Genomic DNA, 14,779 nt, shown 5'->3' on the forward strand with positions numbered 1-14,779 from the left:
TGATTTGAAAACAGTCTCTTTTAATGTACACTGAGAAAGAATGTTCAAATGTTACGCAAACTGACATAGAGGTGCATTTAGCAGTGTTAGAAATTGGTTTTAGTTTTAATTTGGGGGATGGAAACAGCAATATCTTCTTGTTATTTGGGGTTCTATAGCTGCAGGTTTTGTTTACACGCCCTTAGCTAGCTATAGAAGTAATTCCCGGTGAAAGGTTTAGTGGAGTACCAGTCCCAAGCACGGAACTGAGTGCCAACCTGCTATCGGTACTTCACAAAATTTGTATTCGGTACTTAGCTATCAAGAAATTGCGCTCTCACATTACACGCAGATTATGTTGAACAGGTTATAGTCACAAGAAAAGCAAGAACAGACTTTGGATAAGCACAAGCAGATAATGTTACATACAATAATGAAAAAGTTCGGGTTTTTTTAAACATCTTTAGGCATGCACATGTTTGGGTTTTTTTGTTTGCTCATTTTCCCCCAAAGTGCAGGAAATACTGCAGTACTTTCTTGAAAGCAGCACATTTTTCACTAATCTTAACCACAAAAAGCACATAATTTATGTCTGGATTCTTTTGATTATTCCGTATAATCTGAGATATAGGAATATTCCACTCTTCATTTAAGTATACAGATGTCACGAAAAGGCATTATATCTGAGAGAAGTACAGTGAACATAGGCATCCTGGTAATCTAAATAACATTGCCAGAGAATCACAACACAATTTAGTTCTAGGTTTTTTTCCCAAACTCGTACAGATGAATCTTCATTAATATCCCTGGGTTTGAATATGGTCATAGTACAAGTGAAAACTCTTACCCAAACTAATCCACAGTCTCTTCAGTTTTTACTGGGAATAGCTTGATGTCCTTTAAATCTGAAAGGATGCTAAATACCAAAGGAACATAACTGAGGGGGTTTTGTTTCGGTTTGTTTTTTTTAATGTAGAAGAATTGGGTTAAATCCATATGTTAAATCCACAACCACCTTTGGCTAAAGCTCTCCCTCTTCCTGGGCAGTCCCTTCTAGGTACATATCTCCTGATGCAGAATTTGCTGAACACGTAACAGGAATTTTTAGCCTTTTAGGTAAGCTCACTGCCTTCCCCTTCTGCCTGGACTCTGGTCAGCTCGGTAGCTCCTAGTCAGAACACTTACAACAGAAAGCAATGGCACAGACACCACTTCCATTGTGGTAAGTTCTCTCCCCTATTTCTTCTCCGTTTTCCATTTTCAAATAACTGAGTCAGACATCAGAGCCCCCCTACTGCTCTTTAAAAATGCAGGGCCAGAAGGAAAATAATGTGGTTTTGCAACACATTATGAAGAGACCTTTACTACAAGATTCTGCAAGGAAAACATGATCCTCAGGTATAAAACATTTTTTGCCATAACACTATAAAAAATTGTTGTGTAATCCTATTAGTGGAGGTTCCTAGGAAATTAGTCTTTTCCCCTTTTCTTCCCTCCATAACCTTTCAACTGATGGAGGGGTAATTTTAAAGACATGAGACCTTATGTTTCATGAAAACAGGAGTCAAGCAGAGAAGAGAGACCTTATTACTCGTCCCTGCATATACATGTAACACTTTTTCAGACTCCAGCAACTCCAACCACAAGATCTGATCCATTGGAACCGGTGTTTCCTTAGCTTTATTGCTCACAGGACTACTTGCTTAATTTTGTAAGCAAGCATTGCTAGAGAGTGTTGTACTATTTTATTAAATTATATGTAATGTTGGCTACCCTGTGCTTTCTGTGGCATTTGACCACCTTAAAATGAATTTGTAGCCTGACCTCATTCTGACCTGAACGTCAAATTCACAAAGCTTGTGAACTGAAATAATTAATTTTAGAAGCTGAAATGTTCTCAAATGCAACGGGTTTGAAGCAGTCTGAATCGCTAATAGGATTTCATTCAAAGATGACATCGTTTCATTAATCAACTTGTTTGCATTTAAACATGGTTTTGGCTTATTCATCTTCACTTTTTGTACAAATTGTTTCCCAAATAATGCAAACAAGATTGGTAACAGTGAATAACTATTCCGTGTCTGTCTGGAAAGCTGGGAGGATTCTAAGAGTTTATAGAGTACAACTTCCGTCCATTTATTTCTTACATCTTCTATTAATATTTCCTTCCTGAATTTCCACTTAAGATGACCATGAGCCTTTTCCTTCTTCAGTGAAAATAGTATACCAAACTTTAACATTATTAGGTCTGAATGTCTCATGATCAATAACATATGGAAGTTATCTAATAGCAGTCGTCTCTGACTAATTTTCACTGAGGCTATGCAAAGTACTTTGAGTAACACTGATTCTAATGTAGCTGTCAGTCCTGCTACAAATCTCCTAAACTCTGTATTTAACAGTGCCATGTCCCTATGTGATGAAAAATCACCTTTATCTTTCCTAGCCTTTAAAACAGCATTATCAGCTTCCTTCAGAGTATCTGCTAAAGGCTTGAAGTCCAGAAAATAACATGTAAGATCGGTTAATTTGGGGAGAAAGTGATCTTTTAGTGCTTTATATAACTTGATCAGGAGTTTCTCTGGATCAGGTCCTCTACTTGATTTGGTGCCCTCAGATTCTCCCTTCAGATGCTGAGCTTTAACTTGGACTCTAACTTCTCTGACATGAGTCCTCAGAAGGTAATGTATTTTTCTGTTTTGTTTTCTAGTAGCTATTATAATACGGTTTTCTCTTTGACTTCTTACCTTATACGCTGTAACAGCGTGTCTTTTCTTCTCTGTCTCGCGGTATTTTTGTCTACGTTGATACAAAATACACACTATTTTTTCTGACACTAGAGCGTGTAGTAGACACCCTAGGAATAGAAGCTTATTCAACATTTTCTTTGCATCTATATTTTTATGCACCTCAAGATTTTCTATTTCAGAGATAAGAAATCTGGGTTCTGCATTTTCTCCCCTTTCAATTCCTGAAGTTCTCTCAATTAACTGTCTCTTCAATACAACCTTGTAAATCCCACATAATGAGCTGCTAGGTAATGTGCCATTATGGAAACATATCTGATTTTTGCTGGTTTCAACCTCCAGCGCTAGAAATGAGTTGAAAAGAAAATTGTTCAGTTCACATTTTCTATGTCTCTGACTAACCAGACAGTCTCTTTGTGTTGTCAAGGCAGAAAGAGAGACAGACCATGTCATTTGGCCTCTCTTTGTCTGAGTAAGAGAATCCTGTGCGGAACCAGATAGTGATATATAATATACTGTTGGTGTGATCAACAAATGGTTATACGAATAAAACAAATAAATCTTTAGCGAGGGCAGCACTTGTTCAGCCAAGACACCTGGCTGGATAATATTTTGTGTCAGGAATGGACCTGATGAATAAAATTCCTGACTTCTAGTATCTGAAATATCAACTGGAAAATGTAAGGTAAGGTTTAAATCTCCCTCAGTAGTGAGATTTTCAGAAGGCAGCAAGACAAAAATAAAACCATTGAGGAAGGTGTCTTGCTTAATATTAGGGACGTATACCAAACAAAGGGTAAATACTCTGCCTAGTAAACTTCTTTTAACCATTACCAATCTCTTTTCTTAATATTTTCTTTTAATTTGAATTAAAATCTTGTGCCAGGAAGCTGGCCAATACACTAGCAGTGGTACCTCATCCTCATGTTGTCTTACTATTAAAAAAAAAAAACAAACCAGTATTAGCTGGAGAAAGGTACTTTTTTTTTCCCCTACATCTGGTAAGCGTATCTGAAACAAGCCAAATTCTGGACATGTATCACAGGTATAAATTTTGAAACTATTGAATCAAGACAGTCCTCAACTCCTCTGGGGCAATCCTGTGAAAAAGGACAATCCTATCAAAAATTCATAGTATTACCTCATGCTAAAAACCCCTATGATTATCTCATATTCTCTGTGCAGTGAAAAAAAGATTATTTCCTATTTCCCATGCAGTAAAAACCAAAATTATCTCATGCTTCTACCTGTGCATTATTGAAAACAGTATCTTGTCATGAAAAATCTCACAAAATTCAACGATAAATTGTAGTGATTATAGTGATTTCTGTATAATTTGATACACCTTTAAAAATACATAGAAACTCTAATAAGTGCAACTATTTCTCTTTGTCTTAGTTACAGTCTTCTCCAAGACATAAGTAAGCCTCCTATTTCAGTCTACTTTCTTCTCTCATCTTGCTTACCGCATCATCCTCTACAACTACTGTATTCTTAGGGTTGCTCTGCATGTTGTTTTCCCACCATTCTTCCACTCTAATGCTTCACTCTGTTATTATTTCTGAAAAAGAAACAAAACACATGCCTTCAATGAAAAAAAACTTCCTCCCCTGCCTTCCTTATGGAGTCAAATCATTTAACTTTAAATGTACTCACTGTTGCAGCCATTGCTGCTTGTAGTCTCAACCAGGTTGGCACCACACTCTGAAGTACTCGTCCTTGGAACGGAAGCTTTCCTGACCAGCAGAAACAAAAAAGAGACAACAGGGAGAAAAAAAACCCACACAGAGTGAAAAAAGTTATCAGAGAAGAGACAAAGTAACTGAATGATGCTTCCACTGAAAGAAGTTACATGGATCTTCTGCAATTACTTTCTAATTAATACTCAACGTTTTTGAGAAGCGTGTATTTGAGGGAGAAGAACAAAGATCAGAGGCAGAAACAGCACTCAGAACTACATGGCTTTTCTCCTGAAGTTAATGTTCCTGTTTGTCTGATTTCTCAGGTCTTTATTTAAGCAATTAGTAGATACCACAAAATTATTTAATTTATCATTAACTCTCTTAACATTTGGAAGTGCAATATCAATAATGTGGTATTTTCCACACTTTCTTGAGGAGAAACAGATCTCTTGCTGTCTCTTTCCCTTTCTTTTAATAGTAATTAGACATCTGCTCTCTTGAGAAGAGTCATGAGCTATTCTCCTTTCTGTCCAGTTTGTGTCCTGTGGTGATATAACTCCTCCACAAAGTCTGTTGTCTTGGACAGCTTAAATGGCTTTATTCCTAAACCCTGTTGTTTTGGCTGGCTGAGTTCCTGTTCATCAATATACACTTATCTTACAGGTAATTTGGCATTTCAACATGGACTTATAATAAAGCACAGAAATGAATTGCAGATTTATGTTACATTTTCACTAGGATTTTCTCTATTCCTCTAAGCTGTGTGTGTGGCACTCAGGCCTCTATCGTTTTTAAATAAAAGCTGGCTTATGTGGAATCTATACTAATCAGCTACCTTTCTTATTCTTCTTCCAGCAACCCTTGTACAATATGTTTCTGGAGAAAGAAGGCCAGATGGACCTGTACTGACAGGTGAATTGCTTGTAGCAAAATATGCCATTTTTTACCCCAGTAACAATGTAATAGCAAGGATTTTTGCACGCTTTCCTGTTTTCCCCAGGTCAAAACAATAGGCTTTATCAGTACCATTTATCGGTGGGGGGTGTGTGTGTTTGTTTCAAGACAGAGAGCGGCTAGATCTGGATTTGCTCTACCTCCATACTCTCTGCTCTGCCAACAGGTTATGCAGCTCCTGGGCCTAAAGCTGCACAGAAGCCTACTCCAATCCGAGACATTTTTTCATTGTTAAATAGCAAATCACCCTTATAAAACCAGTTCTGATTTAATATATATATATGGATAAGTTTTACATTCACAGTGTAAATATTTTACTATCTTTGCTAAAATACAACTGTTGGCATGTTGTCGTATCTTCTAGTGAATCCCAACAGTTAGAAATAGCAATAGTTTTATGTGCTGAGCTTTTACAGGAATGTAGCAAACAGAACTGAGCAAGCTCTTTAAAGATCAGGATTCCCCCTTTGACAGAGAAGCAACGTTTATTGCCTATGAAACAACACATTCCTGGAGAAAACTTGGTAAAATAACAGGAAGCTAATGTACTGAATTGGTTTTCACATTAATTTTGGGTGTGGACAGTACTGTTCTTACAAATTCCTACAACATGATGTAAAATTGTTTTACAAGACTCATCTTTGAGGAGACATAAAAGCATAGTCTTGTCTTTGCTACAACATTCCTCATAATTTTTTCAGAAAGTAAATTAAAGCTACTCACTTTACTACCTAAAGAATTATATTCTATCAACCTTGAGACTCGCTACGATAGCTCTACGGTAGCCTTTCCTTCAGCAGGTTCCAGCAACAGTGGGAGGTTTAACCCTAGACTACTGTTAATCTTTTCCAGTTCTAAGCTGCTTTTTTTTCATCAGCAGTCCTTGACCACCTCTCCCTCTTCCCTCCCTCCGTTCTCTGCTGTTCCTTTCACTCAGACCTTCAGTTCCTTTCCTCTATCTTTATTTTGTTCTACTTTCCATCATTCTCGCCCTCTAGCCATTTCAAATACTGTCTGTTTCTTCATTATCTTTGATTCTCTCTCCTCCTTCTCCTTGTACATTTGCTTTCCCAAAGCATACCATCTTGATGAAGCCTAGTACATAATCAAATACAGCATGAAATCAGCTTAACAGCAGATTGTTGGCAGATTGGAGAAAAATAAATCCTCGGCTGATAAAAATGTGATGACTCAGCTAAATATAAAAGGAGAATTATTTCCCACTGTTCACCCAGAGCTTTTCCTATACAGCCCTTTTCTTTCATGGGTTACTTTCGCCATTACTTATGATTTGGTTTTATAAGTAGAGCAATGAAATCCTTTCTCTCCACCCTTGCATGCTGAATGGATTTGTTTGTAGGGAGCATTAAATGCACTCACACATGCCTGGTCCTGAAATCTGCCCTAAGCAGCCTGAGAGGAAGAAAACTTGGAAAGGAAGGGGGGTACAAGTGATGACAGGGACAAGAAAATAGAGCACTGATTTCCTAAATTCTGAAAGATTTGACATATAATTTTAGGGATTCAGTTTCTGTATCCTAAACTGCAATTAATATCTCCTCTTCTGTGTCCCTCCAGATTGCATTACTGTTTATACTAAAACCGCACTAGAATCCTCTGCTGAAAGAGCTACAGAAATGCTTACTAACACACAATATGGGGGAAAAAACTCTCTGCTTTCTGATTCTGGATCAAACATATTTGTCAATAAAGTGTAATAGTGGAAACTTGATAGCACAATGTTTCTCTTAACATTTTAAATTTCATATATCCTGTCAAGAGGACAAGTGAAGGATGACACAAACTCTCAGCTAACCCTTACAAGCCCCAGTTCCACCCTCTTCCAGAATGTTATGATACAAGTGGTAGATCAAATCTTGGGAAAAAATATTAATGACAGCTGCTAGCAATAATCCTTGTTTATACAGCTGAAAAGAGGGGAGTAGGTTAAAGTATCCACTTGAGACTCCTCTTATATGTTGGTCACTTCAGTCAAGAGATAAGGACTTTTAGATGTAAAGTGTTTCCTTTATAGATGAGTCCTCTAGCAGAAGATGATTGTGCTACATCAGTCTCTGAAGTGTAAAGGTAAGACAAGACAATTTTTAGCCAGTTCTGTTCTTTTCTTTACACTGAAGAAGTTGATCATGATTTTATGAGATTTCCCAAGCTAGTCTGGTATGTAAGATAGGTTCAAGGGCAACTATGTTAAGACTGAGTTGCTGCCCTTGTTATTTTTCTAATAAAGAGGCCCTACTACTTGTTCTGCCAGTTAGGTAAAGCTTGAGTAAAATGATTTCCTATGAAGAAATAGAGTAGTTGAGGTTCATCTTCCAACTGTCTAATAAAAGACTTGCACAGACCTGTCATTGCTGTTATTCTAAGCTTCTGTACTTTGCAATACAAGGCTCTTTGACCATAAAACTCAGTAGATCGTGTCTCCAGCCTTCCCTAATGTTACTGTATGCAAGAGGAAAGGGATCTTTTAACAGGTTACTCTGAATTCTCTGCTCTCTGAAGACTTTTTTTCTCTTCTCAGAGACAAGCTTTACTTCTAAAGAAATACTCTCCGTACCTCTATGAGACTTGAATGAATTTTTCTTTAGTTAGTTAAAGCTGTATTCTATTCTAATAACTTTATAGTAATCTGCAAATGTTCTAGCGAACAACTGCTGTGGCGTCCCACTGCTAAGACAGGATTAATTTAACTAAAATGGCTAAGGTGGGGGGTATCCTCTACAACAAGGGTTTTTTTTTTTTATACAAACTCTGTTTTATCAAATGCTTTCTATCTCTTCTAAATACGTTCAGCTATGGGAAAAACTGGCATTCAATGGGTTTCCATGACAGCAGCTGAGGCAAAACTAGACCAGCTATTCCAAAGGTCGCTCACTGAAAGACACTGATCAGAGAGGTTGATTTGGCAATGTGATTATGGGAGAGCAAAGAACAGAATTGCAAGAACCTTAGGTTATCGTAACCAAGGAGAAATGCAGCATAGGAGTAATAGGAAGAGGCTGCAAGTCTGTGATGGCTAAGAATTACAGGGGCCTAGTAACTTGCCTCATAAGGGCATAAATACGTATTAGCAGTATATGACAAAATGAGCTCTTAGAAAAAGTGCTGCACTCTAAAAACAAGAGGGGACATAGGTTGACTTGCGTACATAAATGCAGAGAGTAAGTTTGGTTTTGGTATAACTGTACTGATATACTGTACTGATATATGTACAGCATCAAATAGTTGACTTAATCCCAGTAACTGCTTATGTGTTTTCATTCGAAGTCCTAACATGCCTAAAACGCTACTAAAACCAAACCTGCGGCACTTGCTGTCTAGCACTGACTTTTTCATGCTACTCAAACATGGATCATCCTGGATAAATGAGTTAGCCCTCTGATTTGCTCTAGATGTTAGTTAGTTAATAAACATCTACCTGGGATTATTCTTGAATTTGATTCTTTCCTTAGTTTTCCTTTTTAAACCAGGAGCTGTAAAGGAATTGGGAGCTAATGGCACCAGTTGGTTTGGCTGCCAATTCAATGCAGTGGAACAGTTTCTGATCCCTAGCACTTTGGTAATTTGCTTCTGCTTCTCAATCTTTGGACAACATAAGGGTTGACTAATGTTTTAAAATGTTAGCACTAACTCTAGGTAGACTGTAAAATCTCTCAGAAATGGGTGTACTACATGTATTTTTTACAAAGCAACTATAAGTAATAGCTTATAAAAGACATTGAGAAAACTACATGCCAGTAAGTAAAATATTACAAGCAACAAGTTGAGACATCCACATTAATTATGCTGAATAACCATACAAACCTTATGGATAATTCATCACATACTTTTACATTCAAATAATTAGTACATGATTACCCGAAGAAATTTCTACTTGATTAAATAGCTTCAGCACTCTGAAGCACTTTTACCTGCAAAGGAAGTAGAATGCTCCAATTACAAGAACTCCTAGAAGAAGAAGTGAAGCCAAGAAAGCTGCAAACAGGTCACCTTTTGTTTGGGACTTGATGCTAGGCAGCAAAACTTCCTCACAACGGGCTCCTGTGTAATTCTCAATACACCTGGGAAACCAAGTTTTATTTGGATTAGATGGTGACTTGTCATCTAATATGAAAAGCACAAAGGCTTCTTTTGGTCTTAAGTGGGGAGAGAACTTGTTATGGCATAAATCAAGGTTTATATTTGCTTTACAGCAAGTTTTCTTACGGAATTTCCGCTCACCTCATATTTCTGGAACAAAGGGAATTGGGCATGTTGGGCATCAAGTTTATATTCTGATCCATACTGCTTTTATATATTAAACCATATCTTTCTTAATACGGTCATTGGATTAACAATATACTTCACAATGGTGTACTTTGCAGTTAAATCTGCCTCCCCCACTGGCAGATTTAACTAATTAAATCCACCTCTTTAGTGTTAACTGTGTCATCCCACTGGTTCTCACACAGTAGTCATGCTTTCTTTTCCCCCTTTCATGTAACTTTCTAGCTCTCTTTGTTGAAGAGCTAGTACTGTCAGCTGAATAGATCAAGGAAATGGGAATTCATTGAGACACAGTACACCTTAAATTGCAAAAGCAGTTTATGCAGTGTAATAATTCACGCCAGAACATGTTACATGCTTGGTGAATGACCCTCTCTTGGAGAGACCTAGCTAAAAGTCTTCTCTACTATGCTTATTTTATGTATTCAGCTTCTGAAAACTTCTTCTGAAGAAGGGATTAAAATGAATATGGTATTTTACCATAGTAAAATGGTATGATATTTTATTAAAAATAAATAAAATGAATGGCTTAGTAATTCATATTGAGTCAAAGAAGCTAAACTAATATTAATTTGTCTTATATTTTGCACTTATCCTGCTAAGTTTTCTTAAGGAATTTATGGCATTACAGAAAACGGAAAGCACTTCATTCAATAACTACATCCTGCATGTATCTTTTATGTATGTAAATTTGCTTCTCTCTATTTGTATTACTAAAGATCTTGCTCCTTCTTGCTATTTCTAGCACTGAAGTCATAATAATCTGTGACATAAGCAATTTCAGGCTCCAGCTGAGAAAAATGGGCTGAACTCCGTAACATACTTGAAATTCTCAACTGCCATTGGCAGCTGCAAGGTATAATTTCAGATGAGGGATAAGAAGGCGGAGTGGGGAAGAACGGCCAAGAAAGAAAGATATCCAGCATATCTAAATAAGACGAATGGATCACTGTGAGCATACCGCCATGCATGCTTGATGTGACTCCCAGCACTGCTTTCTGTAGATTGTGGATTGTAGTTTTCAGTACTACTGGTCTAAACTATTGCACAAAGAATTACTACCGTTTCTTTTAATTCTTTGCCTTTGGAAATAAAATGGAAGATTTAGACACTAGAAAAAAAGATTCAATTATCATCATATATTAAAGCTGTGCAACTGATCAAACAACCACCGTTTACTAAGGACAGTGTGAGACTTTTCAAAGTTACTATGTTTGACTGCTGGGAGAAGGAAGGGTAGCCAGTCTGCTCTGATTGCTTGAGATAATGTTCCAGATATTTACTGTAAGTATAGTGGCATTTCAGTGGCCTATTTCTGAAATACTGTAGAATACTTTAAGAACAGAAGTGTAGTTTGAGTGGGGCATTGTTCTCTAGCAAGTGGGAGAGAAATGCTTTGGAGAGCTGAATAGAATAACAGGGATAGAAAATGGAATATAAAATTCATAGAAGTATTCTTGAATACCAATGAAAACTGGAGAATAATGCAAGGCTAAAATCATACAGGAAAAAAAATAAATAGGTTTTGGCATCAAACTAAGGCTCATGGAAAAGTTCTAGAGAATGAGTGTAAAGGGAGTAAGTCAGTAGCCTAGAGAGAAAAATGAAGCAAGGAGGAAGAGAAGACTCCTTCTATCTGAAGAGAGTTGCATATAGGATTAGGTAAAAGGCTAGGGTTAGAGAATGTTGTGATGTAGAAAATACTGTCATATAAGCTGAAAATGATGGAGGTTTTCATAGAAAAAGGAAAATTGAGATGAGGTATCTTTTGGTTACATTTAAATAAACAAAATTACAGCTAATGTGACTTTACCAACAGGCACTGCTACAGTTAGGGCATTTCTGAAAATCCAAATGTTCAAATATTGGCTTGCACAAGCTTTTATGAAGTCATCAGTGCTGCTGTACAAACAGGTGAAGGACGATGTTAAATATAGAAGCAACTGATGCTTTAAGACAACCAAGAGAGGGAAAGGTTCCTACTGTAAGTCCTTTCCTAAAATTGGTGGGAAAGAAGCTAAGCAGACTTCAATAACTAGCAGTGGAACTCACTCAGAAGATCTGCTTATCGTGTTGCATTAGCAGAGCTCTAATAATTTCAGTGGAGTTACATACACAGTGACTGCAAGCAAAACAGAAAAGTAGTCTTTAACAAGCATCTGGGCTATGATGGTATCTATATAGTGTCTCCTAGAGGTAGTCAGTCTTACTATACACAGCCTTAAAAGTCAGTAGCAACTCATAGTTTATCTTGCTTGTAATGGATGCCTACAAGTAGAGCACAGGTTAAGCATGACACACTTGCAGTTGTTAATATGGCAGGCAGCTGTGCTTCTGCTCTTGAATGAACGAGTGCAAAAGATGGAGAAGCCTACTCCTAGGCTATACTAAGAGGGAGTTACACTAATTAAGTCTGGGGGTCACTAGGCCAGGTATTGCTGTTGCACATCACCTGCATGCTGTTAGCCTGCTGTTTCAGCACGTGCTGACTGTTGGCTTTAAATGGTCCTGCTATGTAGCATTCCAAAGTTGATTTTTAAAATGGAAAAAAGGTCTTTCTTCCTCTAAGAAATTAGAATTTCCAACTCAACCAGAGTTGAAAGACAACAGCCTTCAAATGTTTGAGAAAAAGCTGTGAGACTAGAAACTCCCATTTTCAGATAGTGTCCAGATTTCTGCTTTCCTAGATGCCTGCACATGCATGCACACACGCCCACACCTCTTGTCAGATGAGATGAGCCAGCCTTAACTGTTGTATACAAACTTACTACAGGAGCTGTGCTGGAGACAAAACGCTAACATAATATATATGTAAAGAAACTCACAGAATCTTTCACCATAGGATATTAATCAAAACTACCCATATCAGCATCAATACAAGGTGGAAGGAAATAGACTGCATTGGATAAGATGTCAGGAGATGACCCGCGGATCTGTAATTATATTGATCCTTTACAATCTGATCAGTAACTAAAATATAAGTGTAACAGCCCTCCAATAACACAAGGCATTACTGCTATCTCATTTGCAGATGCAGATCACGAGACAGCGCAAGTGGTCCACTGCCTGTCTGATTCAGGTAAGAAGGTAAGGTTTCTTTCTCTTCCAGACTCTAAGGTGGGTGTCATAAGCAAGTAACTGACAGAATTTAAAAATGGAAGTAGGATTTGAGTCAAACATGCACACAGACCCCCATTGCTTAGTATTATACTATGAGAGTCTTGACTTTAGTTTTCCTTTAGTCTTCCTTTATCTGGATGCTTCTTGGTATAAAAATCACTTCCATGTAAATACAAAGCTCTAAGCAGAAAAAGACAGCTGAAAAATTATCTGCTTGCCAATGCAATTCAGATTACATGGCTGAGAGCTTCAAAATCACCATAATCTTTAGTCCGCAGGCTCCTAAAAGTTGTCCTAATCCATACACTATAAGGGTGTCTAGTAAAGTATGAAAAAGAATTTAAAGCCAAAGTGAATAAGCAATGGCAAAGTTAGTTGGAAGCCCTAAGCAGCTTTTTAAAAAGTTTTGTGTTCAGAGGAGTTTCAAAACTTACTGTGAAGCTGTATTCATATACATAGAGAGTAAAATAAAACTCATGCTACTACTGGAGAGAAGTTGAAAGAATGGGTTATTTTCCCCTAGAGCTCCCTTAGCTATGTGTTTGTATGGCAAGCTTTACCATATCTGGCAATGATCTGGCATTCTGATCACTAATACTTTTCAAACAAATAAAATATAAAATGAAACATTATCTTATGTCCCATTAAAAATAAATCTTAATTAATGACTTTTTTTTTTTTGCTATACTTTTGGTGTGTATTCTAACTTTTATTCCTACTTTTCAAGCTAAAAGCAGAATTGAAAAATACTAATTGGACACTGTGTTTTCAGAAGAGCCTGGGGTATGTGAAAGTATAGTTTTGGAGGCAGAGAAAGAAGAAAAGCCCAGATGAGTGGGAAGCCCTCCACTGGCAACTTGCAGTGTGTATATTCTGAAGGCTTACGGCACAGTAAGTGTATCACTTGTGGGGACATTTGAAAAAGAGAATGAAGGACCCATCTCGGAGAAAGAGCCAGGCAAGGATGGGGTATACAGAAAGTGATAGAAGGAATTTGCATGGGATTTATTGGATTAGTATAGGAAAGGTGGAGGAGGGATTGGATGAGGGTAGAAGCAAAGGAAGGGGAAAGGAGATATCCTTTAACCATGAACAAGAATTTCAGGCAGGAGATTTCTAAGGTCTACCTCCGTCCTTTGCAGTACTTAGCCTGAACGCACTGCCCTCTGCAGAATATGATCCCTTCCTCAAAAGGAGAGCATTCACTATTAATTTGTGTGTACTGCCCTCAGAAGCAGAGGATCTGCGTTAGTGTGGTCTTACACTATCTGTATTTTGTCTGAAATACAGAAAGGCGGCTCTCAGAAATCTGCCACGCGTAAGACAACGGAAATACCAGAGCTTCCCCTCAGACAACAAAATCTTAATTCTGCACTGCGTTAATTAATGATTATGGGACAGCTGCACATCAGGTGCTGAGGCAGCTTTCAGCCTCGTGTTTTATGATACACCTGAGGCAGACGCTTTTCCATCCTTCTCCATTCTGCTGCATGTTTGTACATTTGAGCATTCCTGGGTTTGAAGCTCATCTTGTTTGTGGTGACAGGTGCCCCTTTGGCTGCCGAGAACATTAACTCATTGTTAGGAAAGGAATGAGGGAAGATGGCAGCTGAGCAACTTCATGTTTTAACACACATCAGCTGTATTTAAAATCTGCTAATGTTGCACAGTAGAGGGGGGTCAACTAATGTTTTGTTTCTATTAAATCTCTACCTTGCATATATATCCATTTCTGAATGGTAAAAATAACTGAAATTCCAAAAGTAAACAGTGCCTCTTAATTTGTTAGCATGCTACAAAATACGTATTTCTAAAGAATGATGCAATTTTCCTAGTTACATTGTGAAATTACTTCCAGTGATGTTGCATCAGGTAATCTGGACTAACTATGTTTAGCACAACACATTTGTGTAAATAAGTAGCATGTCAAGGCGAATGTGTTTTAAGGTATTTTTACAGTTTGTTAGTCTGTTCTTGCTCCATTTCCCCCTTTTCATCAATGCTGTACTAACG

At 37.5% G+C, this 14,779-nt stretch overlaps 1 protein-coding gene across 7 annotated transcripts in view; it reads right to left on the reverse strand.

Moving 5' to 3' along the window:
• NRG4 (neuregulin 4) overlaps positions 1-14,779 on the reverse strand; it is a 52,409-nt gene continuing 37,630 nt past the window's right edge. For all 7 annotated transcript variants that reach the window (XM_076348449.1, XM_076348451.1, XM_076348450.1 and 4 more), the window contains 3 exons: positions 9,292-9,441; positions 4,383-4,462; positions 1-4,287 (listed from right to left, as the gene is read on the reverse strand). In XM_076348449.1, the coding sequence (XP_076204564.1) occupies positions 4,271-4,287; positions 4,383-4,462; positions 9,292-9,441 (247 nt within the window). In that variant the 3' untranslated portion in view covers positions 1-4,270. The remainder of the gene's footprint in view (positions 4,288-4,382; positions 4,463-9,291; positions 9,442-14,779) is intronic.

The sequence above is a fragment of the Aptenodytes patagonicus genome, chromosome 10 (assembly GCF_965638725.1).
Source record: "Aptenodytes patagonicus chromosome 10, bAptPat1.pri.cur, whole genome shotgun sequence".
NCBI lineage: Eukaryota > Metazoa > Chordata > Aves > Sphenisciformes > Spheniscidae > Aptenodytes > Aptenodytes patagonicus.